Source organism: Xiphias gladius, chromosome 23 (genome assembly GCF_016859285.1).
Source record: "Xiphias gladius isolate SHS-SW01 ecotype Sanya breed wild chromosome 23, ASM1685928v1, whole genome shotgun sequence".
NCBI classification, from domain to species: Eukaryota; Metazoa; Chordata; class Actinopteri; order Istiophoriformes; family Xiphiidae; genus Xiphias; species Xiphias gladius.
In genome coordinates this window covers 13,629,997-13,651,472 of record NC_053422.1, presented here as the reverse complement: position 1 = coordinate 13,651,472, position 21,476 = coordinate 13,629,997, and the positions used below count along the sequence as shown (strand labels likewise).

The 21,476-nt window shown below is 41.5% G+C and overlaps 1 protein-coding gene across 1 annotated transcript; it reads left to right on the top strand.

The window, feature by feature from the left end:
* Positions 1-1,653: 1,653 nt before the first annotated feature.
* Positions 1,654-18,503, top strand: f8 (coagulation factor VIII, procoagulant component). Its single transcript, XM_040119130.1, has 27 exons — positions 1,654-1,860; positions 2,157-2,257; positions 2,592-2,714; positions 4,134-4,346; positions 4,694-4,876; positions 5,035-5,138; positions 5,589-5,709; positions 5,809-6,085; positions 6,208-6,373; positions 6,565-6,655; positions 7,836-8,053; positions 8,222-8,366; positions 8,484-8,693; positions 9,625-10,493; positions 10,574-10,716; positions 11,511-11,676; positions 11,954-12,193; positions 12,514-12,730; positions 12,858-13,040; positions 13,508-13,624; positions 14,004-14,075; positions 14,305-14,390; positions 14,587-14,739; positions 15,533-15,677; positions 15,842-15,990; positions 17,150-17,332; positions 17,780-18,503. The coding sequence occupies exons 1-27, from the start codon at positions 1,691-1,693 to the stop codon at positions 17,933-17,935; spliced, it is 5,001 nt and encodes a 1,666-aa protein (XP_039975064.1). The 5' UTR covers positions 1,654-1,690; the 3' UTR covers positions 17,936-18,503.
* The last annotated feature ends 2,973 nt before the right edge of the window (positions 18,504-21,476 follow it).

Here is a 21,476-nt window from a genome sequence, read left to right as displayed (position 1 = left end):
TCATCCTGTTGCCTCTGTTTGCGGTGGAATCATCAATAAATGCCTATGTGCCGGTACCATTATCAGCCACACATGCCAGAGCAATAACAGAACTGTGTTTGACAGATGAGGTGGTGGCTTTGGGTCATGACAAGTTCCTGTTTTTCTACGAAATTTCCTCTTTCCATTATTTTGCGTGTTTGTTCAAACTTTTTGTTTTTTGCGGAACTGCCTTTCTCTTTTTGAGGTTTACCAGGGGTTTGCATCTTGTGGTGAATCCTCTGCAGTTCTGGCCATGAAGTCTTCTCTTGGTCACTGACGAGGAAACATGTCCGCCTACATCCTCGAGAGCTTTCTTGACTTGCTGGGGTTTTTCTTCACCATGCAAATGACTTTCTGGTCATCCACAAGACTTTTGTTCCTCAGTCTACCAGAACAATTGCCAGTCTCTCGTTTTCCTGTAGACACTCATTTTTTGTTTGTTTGTTTGTTTTGGGTACTTGAGTTTACCCAACTGCTGATTTTGACAAACCAACTAACTTTGAAATCTCTCTGATAGAATTTTTTTTTTTTTTAACGTCATTATTATCGTCTTCACTTGCACGGTCACCTCTTCAATCCTCATATTGGCCAACAAATCCACCCAAATCTAATTGGCAACTCTAAACCCTCAGTCAGCTCTGAGCCACGTGTGAGATCTTTCGTGAACCAATGTTGGAAATGACACAAAGCTGCCCAATTGTCCAATTACTTTTGAACTCTTTAAATGTGGGCACCATGTGTTTAAAGGGCTATATCTCCCACACAGTTCTTTCTATGTTGATGAAAACATACAAAATTACAGCTTAGATTTGTAACTGTCCTAATACCTCTGGTGTTGATTGTACACTGTATATTGGACAAGCAAACTTTGGACAAGTGCAACTATATCCACATCGGAGACACCTTCAAATAGGGCACCCTTAATAAAAGATGTATAAATTGTAAGAAATGGCTTTATTAATGGTTGATTAATAATTTACCACTTATGCTTTATAGATCAGTTATAACCCATTAAGAACAGCAGTTCTAAATGTTGGCAGTCCATCAGTTAAAACCCATGTGTTTCTCACTTTCAAATGAGCGATCGAGTATGCAGTCATAAATGTTATCAAGCTGTTAATTCATGGGTTTGGGTTCAGATGTGAAGGAGCAGGATAAAAACTCCAGACGAAGGACTTTTTTTTTTTCGCAACCTGGCAACCCAAAATGTGTTCTTTATGAATGGCTTTTAACCATACGTGTTAGCGATTAAGTAACATTTATGAAGCCATTAGGTATAACAAACAAAGTCTTTTCCAACGGTGCCTCATGAAAGAGAGGGGTACCACCGTTTATTACGTTTATTCACATGTATATTCTATGGCGTCGTTGTACGTGTGATGCTTGTTTAACGCGATTGCTGTGTCTTATTGTTCAGCAGCTCGGTGTGTCCAAAACGAAATTTCTCTCCATAAAGTCCCATCTGATTTTTATCAGGGCACAGCTCGCGCAATCTCACCCACACACACACACACCCCAACCACAACCGAGCCCCCCCCACGTGCAAGTTCAGTTTCCCAGTTACACTCCCCCGCCCTCCCTCGCTCTTTAAATATTTCAGCCCCCGGGAGCCGGGATAGTCTTTGACCCGGGACACGGTGGAGCCGACAGTTGCGCACACATCATCGCGATGAGACCGACCCCTGCGCTGCTGCCGCTGCGGCTGCTGACGCTGCTCTGCGCCGCCGTCGGAGAGGCGCAGCGGGCTGCCCCCGCCGTGAGAGAGTATTACGTGGCCGCTGTAGAAATCGGTTGGGACTACATCCACCTGGACGAGGTGGACCCACCGTCCGACCAAAGGTGAGGTGGTTCTCTGTTTAATCGAAGACACGCGCTCTCTCTGGGCAGCACGCTCCAAAAGCGTCTGTCGTGATCATGTCTGTTTTTAAAGCTAGTACTGTTAAATAAAGCGTAAAGGGATTGAGATTAATTCATGGATAATAAATAATTAAGATGGGCGTCTCTGGGTGTTTTCCGGCAGTTTCTTGTTATTTGATCGGATTTGGTTTCACTGGTTGCCTGTTTTTTGTTTCTTGTGTGTTGTTTTTTTGTTTTTTTTTTTGGGTTTTTTTTTTTTTTTTTTTTGGTTTGTTTAGGGGGAGATCCAAAGATATTCCTCAAAAATACATCAAAGCAGTTTACAGGGAGTATACAGATGCCACATACACTGTCCCCAAGCCAAGACCAGCATGGACAGGTAGGTCTCCTTTGATGATGTTCACTATTATAGGTCACACTTCCATCTTTGTTTTGTGTCACACTTGAGGTATCACATTTTTCTGAAAGGATCAATACTACCCTATTAATGGCCGGTGACAGTTCATCCGGTATTTCTGAACACATCAAGGAGGAGACCATAAATGTCAGATTTACCGTTGTTTTACATTTTGTAGACACGCATGGAGTCTGCCTGAGTTTTCACCCCAACTAACGAAAACTTCATAGTCACTACTTGTTTTAGAGCATGTATCTTCTGATTTTTTTTATTATCATTATGAATTCATGAAGGAGGTTGTGTCTGCTGGTTGCAGGTATTCAAGGCCCAGTGATCGTTGCTCAGGCTGGCGAAAGGGTGGTGATCCACTTCAAAAACCTGGCCTCTCAGCCCTACAGTATCAGCCCTGTGGGCATCACCTACTGGAAACAGTCTGAAGGTGTGGTGAGCTGAATGGGTGGAACTGCTTTGGTTCCTTTGAACACTAAGTTTTTATATTTTGTTCCGTGCCCCACGTCACAAAATGAACTTCAGTCTGGCGCATTCTGTTCTTCTTGGTCAAGTGATGAGCAAGAACCTGACTCAGCTTTTTGACTCATACATAGTTTCTAAGGGGTATTCCATGTCACACCGTAGATGAGAAATAAGAAGAAACACAAAATGCCTAAAACTTTAATGTTCCAGTGCTGCTGAGACTTAGATAAAGGTGAAATCTTAGTCAGATATCCACACACGTGGTTTTATTTTTGACCCATAAATGAGCAAAGAATCTCTTCTTTGAAATTTAATTTAATCGGCACCAGAAAACAAACTATTTGGTAATAGTCATGAATGTTTTGATTGGGAAAATAAAAAAAGTAAAGTGTAAATGGTGTAGGAGTTATCAAGAAAAAAAAAGGGTTGCCAAAAAAGTTGCTTCCTCATTCTTTAGAAATTGCAGTGGGCAACGGTTATCATTATCTCGTGTGTGCAGATTTTTGTGTAGCACATTAGAGCCAAACTGCATAATACACATACAGAAATGTGATGTGGTTAAAACTACCTAATTTTAGGTGCCTCTGCATAACAGTACCCGACAGCAAAGGAAATGATCAAGTATCCCTGATCTGAGGAGCTTTTGAGGGTTAATCCCCTTCACAGCAGGTGCTGGCATATGTCCTAATGCTGCTGTAGATCCAGAGCAGTCAGTTCCTGTAAACGGCTCATGTCTTCCTGCCACAGGGTAGATTCTTATAACGGAGTTTAATCATAATCTGAAAAACTGCTCCTGCCACGTCCAGGATTTCAGATCTAATCACATTAATGTGTAATGTTAAGGGTGAGGAAAAGGTTGTTGCCTGTGGGCATGTGTCTGTGCACCTATGTGTGTCTGTCTGTGTGGGTGTATGTATGTGTGTGTGTGTGTGTGTGTGTGTGTGTGTGTGTGTGTGTGTGTGTGTGTGTGTGTGTGTGTGTGTGTGTATGTGTCTGATTTAAGTCATTGTTGCACATTAACATGAGTCAGTGCTTCCGCTGGATGTGGTTTTTAAAGCAAGATAAACCGTGGACTATTCCTGATACAATTTTCATAACTGGAGTTGCAATTTTAAACCTTCCAAAATGAAAAACACACTAGTTATTTTTTCCAATGTGATGTCATACGAGTGAGTGATTGACTGGTTTAATTATTTATTCACTTATTCATTGTTTGTCCTGCTACATTACTAGAGGATTTAGAGGATTAGACCAAACTGCATTCATTTAATTAATCATTTTACTGTATCCTGCATTGACAGTAGTCTTCCTGCTTTCACCCACCTCTGCTGCTGAATGAATGTAGAGGAGTGAAACAGAGTCATGCTATGTCCTTTCTTTCCAGGAGTCGGGTACGATGACTCCACAGCGGGTTGGGAGAAGGAGGATGACGCCGTCTCTCCGGGAGGATACTATGAGTACGTGTGGGACATCAGCCCTAAAGACGGCCCCACCGCCAGCGACCCCGATTGTCTCACCTACTCCTACTCATCCCAGGTGGACGCAGTCCGAGACATCAACTCAGGACTCATCGGTGTCCTGCTCATCTGCAAATTAAGTCAGTATTTTGAAACTGAAAGGTACAGACACAGACAGAAAGACACAGATTTAGAGCTAGCAGGAAGCTGAAATAATTTCATCACTTGGTTTAAACCTTGTATAAGCCAGTGGTTTATACGAGTCCAGATTCCTGCCATTTCCGGAAAAGTGCCATTTGGCAATACTACAATAGCTATACTACTTTACTGCTAACTCTCTGGCTGCATGATGGCCCTGCAAACATACTATCATATATTACTCTTTAGACCACTCTTATTTCTCTTAACCTGTATTGTGTGTGTGTGTGTGTGTGTGTGTGTGTGTGTGTGTGTGTGTGTGTGTGTGTGTGTGTGTGTGTTTTCCCAGGTGCCTTCACAGACAAAGGCCAGAGGAGAAATCCAGCGTTCGTCCTGCTATTTGCCGTGTTTGATGAGACCAAGAGCTGGTATGGAGAGGTAGGAGAGAGGATGAGCAGAGAGAAGTTCAAGAGGACCAATGGCAGGAAGGAATACCACACCATCAATGGATATATCAACTCTACGTTACCCGGTAATGAACCACACTGGCTGCAGAAAGTTCGTTTCATAGAGTCATGTTGTAATGTTAAGTGTTGCTGACACCGTGCTCAGTGTATCAGTGGCTGCGTTGTATGTGGTCTGCACAGGAATTTGGCCTCATTTTCTCTCTCTCTGTTTGTGTGCTTGTAGGTCTGACACTCTGTCAAAGCCGTAATCACATGTCTTGGCATTTGATTGGGGTGGGCACAGCTCCAGAAATCCACTCCATTAAGTTTCAGGATCACACTCTGCAGGTAATTCAAGTCTTCACATAAAAGTCAGTCAGCAGTTCTTTGATGATTTTTACTCCTGTCAGTTATACCTTGCCGTCTTGTGGTGGGAATCAGTGCCTCTTTTTCTAGTCTGCACAAAATGACCGCAGCATATATAATTGGTATAATCAGCTCAAAAACGTGCATGGAGTACTGTGTTCAGCCTGACTTTGACATCAATTTTAGAGAAATTTCAGTGCATTGCAGTCACAGGCTGCTATACTGTACAGTCTAAAGTATGCAGCCTTACGCTGTATACATTAATTTAATTCTTGTTTGATGATTATACAATAGAAAATATGTTAATATGTACTTGTCGTAAGCCAATTCATAATTTCTGTTTTGCTAATTTTGATTTTACTAGTTCATTATTATCATGTTCTTTCTCGAACTGTCTTGACTCAAATCTAGTACATTGGCTTTCTTTTTCAGGTATTGACGCATCGTAAAGTCACTATGGAAATGACCCCTATGACCTTCATCACTGCGGAAATGAGACCTGTGACTGTAGGCCGCTTCCTTATCAGCTGTCAGATTCATGCTCACCGCAACGGTAAGGAGAAACATCTGTAACCCTGATTAAAATGTATTTTTTATCACTTCACTCAGAGTCATAACTCTGATTGTTATGCTGTGCTACTGCTCTACCCAGATGGCATGAACGCGTTGTTCACGGTGGAGAAATGCTCCGACCTCTCTATGCCGGGACCTGACCCGCGTAAAGTCAAAAATAACGATAATGACTACTACAGCGAAGAGTACAGCTATGACGATTATGAAAATAAGTTCAACACCATAAGCTTTCAGCCTAAGAAGCCACAACTGCAAGTGAGATCCAGCAAAGGAAAGCAGACTAAAACCTGGAAGCATTACATCGCTGCTGAAGAGGTCACCTGGGACTACGCTCCTCATCTCAAACCCACAGACAGGTAGGAAAGCTGGAGGAGGGTAAGGAGGAAGAAGATCAGAAAGTGAGTTGCTGAACTGATTTGAATTACATTGATTGTTTGTGATGAAGTGATTAAAGCGTCTTTTTCCCTGGTCACATCAGTAAGTTGCAGTCCAGATACTTGCCCGCACCTCCCCATCACCTGGGTTACAACTATAAAAAGGTGGTGTATGTAGAATACACAGACGCATCTTTCACCAAGAGGAAAAACCCTACCCAGACATTGCTGGGTCCACTTCTGAAAGGAAAAGTCTCTGATGAGTTCCATGTGAGTGAGTCCAATTTTTAAGGACAGAAAATATAGGAATTGGCCTTTTGTGCATGAGAAATATGAGCTAAAGCAAAAGAAAGTTTGACGATTGTACAAAAACAGAAGTAAACGTACGTAGCATTTTTGAAAGCGCAAGCTCTTTTTATGACTTTCTATTGATCTTCCATTGGTTTAAATTGTGTTTCCAGATCACTTTCAGAAACCTGGCCAGTCGCCCTTTCAATATCTACCCCAATGGCCTCACCAAGATCCTTCCACTGCAGAGTAACACAGTGACAAGTAAGTTTAAACACAGACATAAACCAACAGGCAAAACTTATGTATTTCTAATGTGACTGGTTTTCTATTTGAATAATTAAAAGTCCAGTAAAAACATAGTCCGAGCATCTTTAGCTTCTTCAATGTGACGTATTTCCAATTGAAATGGAACATGTGAAGAGGTAGCATTTCAAATTGATCAGGGATTTGATTGGATTGCCAAGAAGTAGGTGTGGCTTAGCAAGCCGGCGTCTCTGGAGAACCACAACGATAAGGAGCCGTAGAGGATTACTGATCTCAAAGCACACCACCCCACAAGGCAGAGGACGAGGGAAAAATTAATAAACCAATCACCAACTTTCGTAAATGTAAACGAACCAACTGATGCCCCAACTCACACTTACAGTGTGTAACCAATGATATTGCTCCGCTGGCTACAACAACCCATCAGCTAGCAGTCAAGCCCCTTAATATCCCATTTAATTGGATAAATCTAATATGCTCCAGAGCTCAAGATAAGTCATCAAAACTATTTTCATGTTCTACAAGACAAAAAAGAGAGATTGTGGTATAAAAATGTGTAGAGATTATTTTTGGCATATATTTACATACTTGCCAAGATATAACAAACAGTGTTTATTTTCCAGGGTCTTTAAAGCCACTATGTATAGAATTTAAAAATTCTCATTAAAAATGAGAAGAAAAGGCTGAAACAAATTTACACCATCAATATATTCTGAAAGATTGAGTGTGAAAGTTAATTTGAAAGATACTATAACTACATAAAAAAACTGTACACATAGTGGCTTAAAAATCATGTGGTATTCCTAATATACTGTTTACATACCCAAGGAAATCCTTTCACAAGAAACATTAAACTATTAAAATACCTATAATATTTAAAAATAATCCACAAAATTGAATTAAGATAAAGGTTTAAGAAATAAGAATTAAGATAAGAAATGTTGCATTGTAATGTCTTTTTCTTTTTGTTCTTTAATTTCTTACTCCTGATGGTAATATTATCGATAGTAGAAGCTTGCAAATATACTCAAAATCTGTACGTCTGCCACCAAAAACTGGATATATAATGTTTTCATCATATTATGCTTGTTACTTTGTAACTCTGCTGTTTTCTGCAGCTGCCACACCCCAAAATTCCCAACATCTAAATTTGCTGTATTCTCGTCGTACTAAACAGACCCAGAGAAGGACTTGCGCTCTATGGGAGTGCCCCCCAACGGAACATTTGGCTACATTTGGAAGCTAACAGCAGATGATGACCCCTTAGAGGGGGACCCCCAGTGTCTAACCCAGCTGTATCAGAGCACCATCTCACCAGAGAGGGACTTGGCATCGGGGCTGGTGGGCACCCTGCTCATCTGCAAAGTTAATGCCATCGACACCAGAGGACACCTGGTGAGGAGAACGTATAAGAATCTGCGTACAATATAGCACTTTTAGACAAAACAGGCATTATTTGAAAAAACGAAGTCAAAAGGCCAAAAGATGCATGCTGCAATGTTGCCTCCACTTATGTTATTTTATATGTTGTGTCTCTTTTACTGAATCTATTATTAAATGCAGGTGGGCCCAGATAAAGAGTGGAACTTGATATTTGCTGTCTTTGATGAGAACAGAAGTTGGTACTTCAACGAAAACATGCAGAAATCCAGCCAACGCTCCTCTAACACAACAGACCCTGAATTCTACAACTCCAATGTCATCTACAGTGAGTTCACTTTGGAGTTCAACTTCTTCTCAATGATTCTCAGTGGAATAATGAAAACTTTTAAAAACATTAACATACAGTGTCAGCGTACTACTTTGAATTGCCTTCCTCCTCCAGGTGTGAACGGTATCATGTTCAGCGGGCGTCGGTTCGTGATGTGTAAAACTGACGTCACCTTCTGGCACGTGGCCAGTGTGGGCACCCAGAGCGACTTCCTCTCTGTTTACTTCACGGGAAATATGTTTCAGTACCAAGGCCTCTACCAGTCCGTCCTCACCCTCTTCCCCATGACGGGCATGACCATTCCCATGGAGACTGAGCTGGCGGGTAAGGTCTCAGATTCAAGTTTTGGCCATGTAAACCTGTCTCTCACACAGGTTGAAAATCTAACCTGTCTGAGGGACAACCCTAAGGTTACTCTGGTTTGATTTAATCACAGTGTGGGGCAAGCATTTGCCCAATGAGAGGCCAAGTAGATTAACAACTGTGACAATTTAAAGGTACCCTGTGTAGTTTTTGATCACTAGTAACGTCATGGAGCACTATTTTTGATGAGTGGATTTTGTGCCTGCCCATGTGAAAACCTGTGACACGATACACATTCCTGCCAATGGTTTCACACTATTCCACTGATCCACAGGTGGTGGTAACGCAACAATACGCCAGCAAAGGACACGGAAGGGAAAATTTCTTTCGTGGCAGTATTGAAAAAGACACTGTGCATGCCTGTGGGCCCCCCCAACTGTACAAATAAAAGCATTATCAGAATAATTTAAATATGTTACAACCGAATGAAAATTATACACATAGTGGCTTTACATGACAACACAGATTGTTACTCTTTGCCTTAAATGTTGGAAATACTAAAATCTTTAGTGGTTGACTTGTTTGGATGACTTAGGTGCAACACATACCGGCAGCATCATGGAGGGGAGTGTCATTTGACAGGCGTCAGTTGACACTTGTAGCGCATACTCAACACGTTAAGTGTCAGGGTATGGTAGGAATGTGCCTTTCCTGAGGGTGAAACGTAAATGTAATAAAAAATTTTACCTTTTTTTTTAGCATTGAGCATTAAAGCCACTATCCTATTTCCCAGCGCTGACGCACATCAAGGCATTTGGATATGCTACTGTTCTTTCCCCCAAGACAGAGCCGGTGGTTGGGCTCCCATGAAAAACAATGAGTGTGATGCATGTCAAGTTCCGCCAGTGAGTACACTCAAGTCATATTAACTCTCGCCTTTCTCTTCTCTCAGGTGAGTGGGAGATCAGTGCCTTCGATGGCAGGCTCAAAAGCCGGGGAATGAGCATCCGTTACAGCGTTCGTCCTTGCGACAATGGAGACCTCTTACTAGTCGATCATGATAGAGATGAAGATGATATCTCTGACTATATCGATCTGTTAGAGCCGAGGAGCAGAAGACCTCAAAATCGCACTGTTTTGGTGAAAGTGTGCACCAAACCCCTAGCTAATAACAGTACTCAGTCAGGAAACTCTCCAAGGCAAAACATCCCTAATGATAAAGCTGAGGGGACTGGGGCTGCTGAAGGACAGTCAATATGTCAATTGAAGAGAGTCCCAGTAACATCATTAGGAGGAGAAAAACCAAACAAAGTGTCAGAGGGAGGAATCCCACAGGATATCTTGGAAGAACTAGAGAGAGATGGGGAGTGGACAGTTACTGAGAATGGGACTGAACCTGGAGAAAAGAGAAGTGTCAGACAGAGAAGACAGGCAGAGGGAAACTGGAGCTCTGGAGCCTTAGAAGATGGAGGAATAGAGTTTGGTGGAGAGGCTGTGGAAAACAGGAATAACAATGGTGCAGAGATAAAGTCTGAAGAAAGGCGTGACATGCCACATGAAAAGAACAGGACAAAGGAGGAGCCTGAAGAGAGCAACGAGATCTTACTGAACAGCGATCCACTGCTGACAAAGAATATCTCAACTGTCGAACCAAGCACTTCAGAAGAAATGGATGGAAACTTTGTTACGCAAAAACACATTCAGTCTGAACGTGAGCGACTTACAGTGGATCTGCTGGATCTGGAATACAACTACAATCTTGATAACAACAATGCAACAGAGATTGATCTGTCTCTAGAGTATGATGACTACAGCCAACAGGTACTATTTTCTCTGTGTCTTGTGTACATTTATTACGTACGTAACCCCTCACCTACAGTAATGCAAACATTATTTCATAGGTTAACAGCACATCAGATATATTTGGCACAAATTACGTGCAGCCACGCTCCACAAGGAACAGATTTCCCACTTACTACATTGCTGCAGAAGAGATCACCTGGGACTATGGTGTCAAAAAACCGCATCAGCTCATCGAACCCAGGTAGGAATAATATTTCCTCCAGGATTCGTGCAGGACTTTAAGGTAAGATAGTTAAGATACTTGGACATTTCTGGAAATACACTTATTTGTCGAGAGTTAGATGAGAAGATCGATAACACTCTCATGTCTGTTTACTGCAGTTTGAAGCTAGAGCCAGGAGATGATTATCTTACCTTAGCATAAAGACTGGAAGCAGGCGGAAACAGCTAGCCTGGCACTGTCCAAAGTTTAAAAACACTCATATCAACACCCCTAAAGTTCACTAATTAACATGTTGCGTCTTATTAGTTTAATCTGTACACAAGCTGTAATGTAAAAACAGCAATTTGTGGTTTTATGCTAAGCTAAGCTAATTTCCTCCTGGCTCTTGCTCCATACCTAACACACGTCACATCTAAATCTCAGAAAGACACTGAAATAAGCTGGTTTTCCAGGATGCTTTTTTCTCCTCTGAGCCAGTGTTACACTAACAAGCTAAATGGTAGGAAGTTAATGTTACGCTTTCTGCCTTTCTCCATCTTAATATGGTAGTTTTGTCATGCTAGCATAACATAACAATGTATAAAATTCTAAACATATTCACATACCATTGTTGTAAATATGCATATTAGCATGTAGGGTTGTTAACATGCTAATGTTGGTACGTACACAGGCTGATACTGGCTAATACAGCGTAGATTGATGAAAGTTGAGCCCTGTCTGACAACTCAGAGCTGAGCTTGACAAGCTGAGTCTTAGATGTCCTGGAGTAATCCATGTTAAAGCAGCAGTATTGACTCAACTCCTTCCTTTAGAGAGATGCGTCGAGGGATGAGGAAATTCCTGCCAGAGTACAAGAAGGTGGTGTTTCGAGCCTACAGTCGTGAAGACTTCCTACAGCCCATAGCCAGAGGAGAGGTTCAAGAACACCTGGGAATCATGGGACCTTCCATTACAGCTGAGATTCATGATCTTGTCACTGTGAGTGATACTGTTGCCTAAGCAAAATAAAATGATAGGCAAATGATGGTTTTCTGTACCCTCAGTAGCAGCTTCCACTTTGACAATCTTCAATTTACAAGCAAATGTTTCATGAAACATAGAAAGAAAATATGATTACTATTGATGTTTCATGAAACAAATGAATTATGAAAACTGTAGATGCTGTATCTCTCTGTTCAAAATTGTTGCTGCTTTTGTGAAAAATTCACCACTTTTGATTGGTGTTTGGCATCTTTTCCCTCTCTGTCTAATCAAGGTGATCTTTAAAAACAAGGCGTCCAGGCCTTACTCCTTTCACCTTCAGGGAGTCTATGACCGCAGCCAGGGGGCCGGCATAAACCGAACCTATTCCTCCTCTGCTCCACCTGGGGTCCCGGGAGAGCCTGTGGCCCCTGGAGAGTCGCGGACCTATAACTGGAAAATAACCAGGAAACAAGGACCAACCAACACTGAATTTGGCTGCAAGACTGGGGCTTACTACTCCACTGTGGACAAGGTATCTATGGGTCTTCACCTGTAGCCCTCACATGTTTCATGGATATATAGTATGTACCTGTGTGTCTTTAAAGTATAGGTGTTTGTGTGTGTGCACGCATAGCTGTGTATGCCTGCCAGCATCCGTGTTATTTCTCTGTGTTGTCCATTACTGTCCCTCTTAATACATGTACACTTATCAAAAATTAGTATAGATTGGATTTTTTCCTTTGATGTTTAACAATTAAGTGAGGCAGTAACTGTTGTAGTTTTGTTTGTGACTATAACAGTTTTCATTTGACAAAACACTTTGAGAAAACACATATTTCCTTCTATATTTAGGAGAAGGACCTTCACTCAGGTCTGATCGGTCCACTGGTGATCTGTAAGCCTGGCAACTTCCGCAAGCAGGCAGACATCCAGGAGTTTTCCCTGCTCTTCCACACCTTTGATGAAACTAAAAGCTGGTACATGGAGGAGAATCTGCAGCGGCACTGTGTCCCGCCCTGTCGGGCCAACACTGAGGATCCCTGGTACCACATCAGCAATAAGTTTGCAGGTGGAGAGAATAAGGTTGATTGTTGGTGTCATGTTTAAAGTAGACTACTGCATTCTTAAAGATTTGTCGCCATTGTTTTTATGATGCCCCTTTTCTCAGAAATAATGCCTACGCTTTTTCCATTTAGCGATAAATGGTTACGTGGCAGAGACACTTCCTGGTCTGTTGGTTGCCCAGCACCAGCAAGTGAGGTGGCACCTGCTGAATGTAGGAAGCGACGGAGAGTACCACGCTGTGCACTTCCATGGTTTGCCTTTCACCATTCACACTGAACAGGAACACCGTATGGGCGTGTACAACCTCTTCCCTGGTAAATACACACACACATCCATATACTTAAACATTTACACATATAAATTCTCTCACTCTCTCTGTCTTTGCATGTCAGATGACAAACCACAAAAAAACTACAATCCATATGATTGCTATCACAAAATATGCTTTCATTTTGACTAAATCTACGTTTATTCATTAGCCTGGTTGTGCCTGATTATATTCCACAGAAATTATTGTATGTTTAAACAAATGGGAACCACTTTTCATTTAATATCAACAAAACGTTCTGCATCCTGCCGGAGAATGTTCCACGCAATTAAAATGGAAATTATTTAAGTAAAGAATTTAGAAAAAAGTAGAGCTAAACAAATACTTTTAGTTTGTTTTTCTGGCTATGTCACATAAACAAAGCCCTGTCTTTGTGAAAACTTTCTTGATTCCTTTATTACATGCTCTCTTGTGTATTTTATTGCTCTGTGACACCCATTTACCCCCCCCCAGGAGTGTTTGGCACAGTAGAGATGAGACCCCCCACAGTTGGCACATGGCTGGTGGAGTGCACCATAGGAGACTACCAGCTGGCTGGCATGAGGGCTAAACTACTGGTATATAATCCACGTAGGTATATGAGTCACATGCGCGTGAAAAATATTGTTTACATGTTAATTTAAGCTCTAATAGATTCGATGATCATGTCAGTAGAGATTTCATGGTTTCCAGAGGAAGAATCCTAATGACTTTGGTGATCCCCTGACTTTTGTTTCTTCTGAAGGGTTTCACCATATCATATGAATTATATCAGAGGCTTTTACGACATGTGCCCATGTCATAATTTCCAGAAATGTCAAAACCCCAAAAAAAGAAAATGTGTAGTTCTGTACTGTTCAGATGTATTAAGTCCACAGAGATGGATCATCGAATTTTTAAGTGGTAATTATGTATACTTGGAATTGTGAAACGCATTATTGAGCTGGAATTTTCTTGTACTGACATGCAGGATGTGTCTTGCCTCTGGGGATGAAATCAGGAAGAATTGAGGATTCCCAGATCACGGCATCAGATCACATAAGTAAGGCCCCTGCTTTTTTTTTTTTTTTCAACTTTCATTTAGCAGGGCAAACACACCAAGAAGACCCTTAATGCTTGTCAGTACTTGGAGAGAGATGACGCGCTTACCACAAATACCCAGCGCAATGAAAATGAAAATAACCCAAGCAGCTTCTTTATGAAATCTGAAAACCTGGAAATTACCAACACTGACAGTTGGATTATTAACGTGTTTACATATGTGGGTCCAGGTAGCTGGGAGCCGAGACTGGCGAGACTGGATCAGTCGGGTTATATCAATGCCTGGATGGGCAGAAACAGGATGTCATGGATACAGGTTAGACAAACCGCCTCTCTCCTGTTAACGTCTGCACAGTATTTACCCTGCATCTGGTACAGTGTGTGTTGCCCATTGTGCCTAATGCAAGACCTGAATTAAATCCATATCAGTTATATCGTCTTTGTACATTTCACATGTAAAACAGAAATCGAGCACAGTGAAGTGTAATGTCATGTAATGTGTGTGTTGTTAGGTTGACCTCCAGAGGCCCACCCTGCTGCACGGTGTGCTGACACAGGGAGTCAGGTCAAAGCTGAGGGACCACTACATCACATTCTTCACCGTCTCTTACAGTCTGGACCAGGACACTTGGAGAACTTACAGAATAAACAGTACCAGGCAGAAGGTATGTCCTCTGCTGTTCTAGCACAGCAGGATTTGTGGTTAATATTTGCCAGTAAGAAAATGTTGATCCTTAAGAAAACTAGTTCTTCGGCATTGCAGAGGCTGAGCCTAGATATCAAGCAGTCATGGAACATGCAGTTCCCAGATCACAAGATAAACGGGATATGTAATGTGTATTTGCATACACATTACATATCCTATATCTAGAAACAGCTCCAACAATCTGTTTCCTGTGTCAGGAAGATGAACCCTCCAATCTGTAGATTAGCACATTGAATCAAAACACACAAGAAGTAAAAAGTGAAACTGTTGCAAAGCATTTTACTTACTATTTATTAGAGCTGATGGCTACATCATTAAAATTTAATGTATCCTACACAAATGACCCTTTAATGACCAAATAAGTATTTTTTGTATTTTTAGTCCATTAACTAATAATCCTGTATATTATAAAGATCCTTTTGCAAAGCTTGCCGTTAAGATGAAAATGGAGCTTCTAGCCTCAAGTCAGCCATTATTTTCAGTTATCAAACGATGCAAATCAACTTCCAGACATCCCCTTGTCTTCATCTCCTTTGCCTTTTTTTGGTAAAGAAGTCATGCACGGTAAAGCAGTTACAAGCAGGTACCATTTTGGAAGCTATTCTTGGTTGTGCATTTGTGATTTTAGGAAATCAGTCAAAGAAAGACAAAAGGAAAATGTTTTTGCATTAAAATGGTTGCTGGTCAGCAGCCGACCTTGGGAGTTTGAGGAGTATTAAATCGTGTAAACTGTATGTGTGGCTCTGTTTTAGACATTTCACGGAAACATGGACAGCTCCAGGGTGAAAGAAAATCACTTTACTCCACCGTTTGTGGCTCGCTACGTCAGGATTCAGCCGAAAAACTTTGTGCAAAAGCCTGCTCTCCGACTGGAGCTGCTGGGATGCGATCTCAACAGTGAGTTGTGCCAAACAGACAGAATTTATCATAGTGTTAATTTCACTGTATGAAAGTGCTGAGGATGACTGTGTATATCTGTGTGCATGTTTGTGTGTGTGTGTGTGTGTGTGTGTGTGTGTGTGTGTGTGTGTGTGTGTGTGTGTGTGTGTGTGTGTGACCAGGCTGCTCGCTCCCTCTTGGGCTCCAGACGAGGCGGATTCCTGACGGCAGCTTTAGCGCCTCCTCGGTTTATTCATCTCTGCTGCGTAGCTGGAAGCCCAGCTTAGCCCGGCTCCATCAGGAAGGCAGCGCCAACGCCTGGAGGCCAAAGGTAAACATATGCACATACATTCACAAATACACGTACCGAATACTGTACATGCAATTCAAAACTATTACAAAAGCAAAGCAAAATCAGTACTGTTGTTATGCATGACACTGGTTCTCGCATTCTCCTCGCTCTAGCCTTACATTAGTTTGCCTTGTAGTTCCTCCTCTCCTCTCGTTTTCACACTTGGCAGCACTGAATGCTGGAGGTGTGATTTGTCCTTCTATCAATCTGTTGAGCTGTCATTAAAAGTCACACGCCAAACAGTATGCAGCACTTACGATTCATGGACAGGGGTCAAACACTTTGCCCCGACCTTATCTAGAATAATAGTACTGTAAAGGTCTTATCAGATGGCTTTATATTACATGTTATGTTTCGTTTTTATCTGTTTTAACGTTCTTTGAGCTTCAGAAGCACTATTCCTTTAACAGTAGCTGAAGTCATCCATCAGTTTTGTCATTGTTCTCAGCATTAGTCTAAACAGGAACAAAGCAAATGTGTTCCAGCACACAAATTATAATGGCACGACCTTGATTTCTATTTCCTTGTTTATATAAATGTGGGAAGTTTGACTTTTAGATAGGCTTTTAAAAATTCAAAGTAGGAAAGTGGTGCTTGGTTCTCCTCACACTGGGTTTCAGCTGCAAATCATTTTTGTTTGATGGGACTTTTCCTGTTGCCAAGCAACCCTCTCCTTATCAGGTGAAAACTACATTTTTTCACGAATGATGGTTACAAGAATTCAAATGGAAAAAAACAGTTCCTCTGGTTTTGCCAGCTCAAAGCATGCCAAAAACATGCACTGCCAGTTCATACGTTTAGTTTATGACTTTCCTAGTTTTATTAATGTAATGTGGGAGAGGAAGTGGTGCAGTGTTGCCTTTGGCCATCTCTACATCTGTTTTTTTCCCTTTGCTTTCCTTTGCTTTGCCCCACTTTCATTTTATTTAATGCATTGCACTTGAATTTTGACTTTTGTATTTCTGGTCATATTATTTAATAACACAATGTCATACATGATGCTGTGGTCGGGTCAGGAGTTTCTACAATGAATAGCAGTGAATTAAAAAAAGAAATTAATATAATATAATATAATCTTTTATATCAATATTTAACTTTCTGGGATCTAAACATGTTTCCTCTTGCCCCCTCACCCAAGAACAACAACCCCTACGAATGGCTGCAGGTTGACTTGGGGACAGTCAGACGCATCACGGGGCTCATAACCCAAGGAGCACGATCACTTTTGACCCAGATGATGGTGACGGAGTTCTCAGTCAGCATCAGTCTTGACGGACACTCCTGGAGTGGTGTGTTGCAGGACGGCTCCCAAACAGAACAGGTAGACCAATCGGACACGGGAGCATTTCTTGGCTAATATGATCCGGTTTCCCTGCAAACAGTCCATAAAAGTGTAATGACCGAGCGTTTTCTCTGCTCATTTCGCTTATTCCTTCGTACAGAAGGCCTAATCTATCTCCCAGTCTCCCTTACTATGGGTGAGTCACTCACTGTTATGGAGCTGACAGCCCACCAAAAGAATCCTCTTAAAGCTGGGAAGCTTGAAAATCACTGAAACTAATAAAACGTCTGGGCAAAAAATCAGTTCTTTGTACCATGCTTTCCAAAATCCAAATCCGTTGAGCTCTAATACATAAGCCTGCATATAAAGATGTGTCTTCTGTATCTAATGTGTAACTTGTGGCATTTAGTGTTAGTTTTTTAAAGTTCTTCATCTACTAAACTCCCTGCTTTTTCTCTATTTCTTTCCTCCACTTTCCATCCTCAGATCTTCACAGGAAACCATGATCCGGAGGAGGAAGCTCTCACAGTTTTCCATCCTCCTCTGTTCAGCCGCTACCTCCGCATCCACCCTCTCGGCTGGATCAACGACATCGCCCTGCGTCTGGAGGTCCTGGGATGTGAGACGCAGCAGGTCCTCTGACACCACTGGACAAAAACTCACCAGCCGGCATGCAGAAGCATTTTAGTAGCAGAGTGTCTGTGTGTAAAGTGTCTTAGTTTTGTTTTGGAGTTTGACAAGTGACGAGGAATGTTAAATGTTATGCAGAGCACGTTTGAACTTGTATGAGAAAAGCTATTTCTGCTGTAACCACAACTTTGTTTACATTTTCACCTTTTTGTCAGTATGGCGATTGATCGTTTTATTGCTGTTCAGACAAAAAAGTGTGTCCGAAAAGACAGGAAATAGTTATGTGAGGGGGTCATATTAAAATGAATGTAATATGTTAGTATTATAAGATATCAGTTTTAAGATAAACACAGCTGAGCTACACAGTATTGGCTTTACCTTTGCAGCACACAGCTGTGCTAACGACAGAGCAAACCTTTTGAATGTAAGCTTGTGTAAATATTTCAGTCTCAGAAGGATGTATACAGTTTGACTGGTTGTTGTATATCATTGAGAAAGTTTGTATTAATGTTTTTTGGGATTTTTCGTTTGTTTTTTTTTTGTTGCTTTATTAGAGTTTATATAAACAGTGAATCTTGAAGCGTTTCAGTGGCATTTATTCCGCGCCTCAGGTGTGACCTACAAACTCTTCTACACACGAACAAAAATACACGGACACACATTTGCTTTCCAGCTGAAGGCAGAATTGGAATTATTATTTGTGTTTTTGAGGCAGCTGTTTGAACATGGACAGCTTCAAACAGTAGCATAAAGATAAATCAAGTGTTTCTTGATACACCACATCCTGTCCTCTACTTTTGTTTTCTTCCTTCGTTCCAGTACATAATCTCTGCTCTGTCATCGGTGCATCTGTCTTTAGTCCAAAATGTTCCTGAACTGTTGTTTTGGCTTATCCACCTTTACCAGGTCCTCCCGCCAGAAACAATGAACAACCCAGCTCCAACATTGTTCTGTTAAAATATGCAGCGAGGAAAAACAAGTACTTTCACAGACAAGGATGAAATTATGAGGCGACTGGAAGGGAAATCGTAACATCAACAAGGTGTGTCTGAGCTGTATATTTTGGGCTGGACTGTGTGAAGCTTGAAAACATGAGCAGCATGTTTGTAGGTTCAACCGACCTCTATCGCCTCATTATCAGCTTATCAGCTGAGGAAGTTTCCAGGCTGGGGGGTGTGTTTCACTTGGAGGCCAGAGTAATGCCGGACAGGACATGTGTTGGCAGAGCCATAGCAGTAGCACATTATGCCTGGCTGACACATTTTATCTCACTGAAAACAATAACACACTGTCTGTATCTCAGCAACAAGACAAAGCACCTGTGTTGTACTCCAGCTGAATCATTTTGGGATCGTGTTTGCAGCGTGTGAAAGTACCAACAACAACAAATACAGGCCAGGCACATGCTGTGCAGTGGAGACCGAACACCGTGGGCCATACGGAGGCTTTTGATCGATTTACTCAGTAACTCCAAATTCTGTATAAAGAGTACTTCCTATTTTTGTTGAATTCAACGTATGTGGCAGGTAACTCCACCCAAATGCAATCAGTCACTACCTAGCGGCGGACACCTGGTTGCTCCAAGACAGGTGTGCGTATTTAAGCTCAGTTCAGGAGTGTTGAGTGGCTGTCCTGACTCACTCAGTGCTGCCTGGCTGTTGTATGATTCTTATTCCTTTTCCTTTGCAGTCCAAGTCCACTTGAGAAGATTGCAGACTGCATGTTGCAGCGTTCTGTGGCCCTCTGGGGATTATACGACATGAGTCTCAGGATACCTGCTGCTGTTTTGCCTTTCTGATTTCTTTTATGCAGTTTGTGCTGGACCATTTGTAACCTTTTATTGGTCTAATATATTTTGTGTTATGGAAGTTTTGTGTGCTGAACCCAACTTGTTTGTTTAGTACCACCCTCCCTTTACCCTGGCATGTGATGAACTCATGCACATTTTCAGATACCATAATTGTCTGTTTTTTTGGTTTGCAGAGAGTCTGCAGTGGCACACAGGTGTTGGTAGGTGGGTATCTCCCTCCCCTCCAGGAAGGTGGATTGTTAAGTTCGTGGCCTAAGGTAGAAGGAGAGGAGTAACACAGCTCCCGTTAAATGCACGTACAGTTCAACTATTTCATGGGCCAAAGAGGTCCACGAGGACATGGTGGCAACGCTAAGGGAGGGTGCGCCTACATACAGCATGATGAAGAAGGGGGCTTCTGAATTCAAACGTGGCAGAGAGAGAGCCTGGAAGATGACCCCCGCCTTGGAAGGCCAGTCACCGTCACTACGCAGGAGACTATTGATAAGATCCCTATTAACACTGTTTATCTTAAGTAAATGCATAAATCAATGTTTTAAACTTAAAGCTGTGTGTCTTAGCTCTTCAAGACCTTATTTGTGCAGGTTACCTCGCTTCCGTGCTTGCTCAACAATTTCCTTAAAAGCAGTTCCCATATTGGAATAGAGGAACTTTAAGAGAAATAGGCACTTGGCCACCCTCGGTCACATGTATAATACTTCTTTAGATTATTTTCCTTCCTTCAAGGCAGCATTTTCTTTCGGTTTGTTTTCAAATCAACATGCAAAGGCTAAAAACTTGCTTTAGACAGTTAATCCAACACTGAATGTTTTCATTATTGACTAATCAGTTGATTTCTTTTTTTTTTTGATTAATCATTTAGTAGCCTCAGAAATCTCAGAAAATAGTCAACAATGTCCATTAGAATTCCGCAGAGCCCAAGTTTGTCTTCAAACTGCTTGTTTTGTCCAGCCAATAGTCCAAAACCCAAAAGTACTCAACTACTAATCATACAAAACAAAAAAGAAGCAGCAATATATTACATTTGAAAAAACTGGAGCCACTGAAACTGATGAAACAAATAATCATTTCAACACCGATGCAGGTGCAAGTACGAACTGACAATTGTGGGAAACTCAACATCCAGGTCATGAGCACTGGCTGTCGAACGTTAATCTCTGTACAAGTACAACACTATATCAAACACAACATCACAAAATCCACTCTGAAGTATCTACCTGTCTCAAATCTATAAAAAGGTCATTTTCCAATTTTACTGAAAATATCAAAAAAGAAATTAGAGGGCAATAAAGAACTGAACCAAAGACTGATGGTATTCTGTGGAAAACTTGGCAGTAATGTCAAGTACATACCATACAATGGCACGAAAAAGTTTGGGCTCCCCTGGTCAAAATTTCTGTTACTATGAATAATTAAGTGAGTAAAACTTACTTTGACCATGACCTGATTTCCTTGGCAAGATTTTACAACAAGAATACATTTTTATTTCCATCTTTTACAGTTTAAAAATAACAAAAAAGAAAGAGGGCCCAAAACTAAATGGTCAGTACTCGGTAAGGCAACCTTTAGCAAGTATCTTGTATCAAGTCGCTTGTCAAAGCTTTTAGTAGCAGCTAAAAGTCATTTAGTTTTTGTTTGGGGGATTTCCCCCCCATTCTCCTTTGCAAAAGGCTTCTACTTCTTTGAGATTCTTGCGTCATCTTGCATGCACTGCTCCTTTGAGGTCTATCCACAGATTTTCGA

What these genes read in the sequence shown, in the direction of transcription:
- f8 (XM_040119130.1), top strand. Translation starts at nt 1,691, where the DNA reads ATGAGACCGACCCCTGCGCTGCTGCCGCTGCGGCTGCTGACGCTGCTC. An exon ending in TTCAGGATCACACTCTGCAG is followed by an intron (nt 5,139 to 5,588) that starts GTAATTCAAGTC and finishes TTTCTTTTTCAG; the next exon opens with GTATTGACGCATCGTAAAGT. An exon ending in GCAGAGTAACACAGTGACAA is followed by an intron (nt 6,656 to 7,835) that starts GTAAGTTTAAAC and finishes CGTACTAAACAG; the next exon opens with ACCCAGAGAAGGACTTGCGC.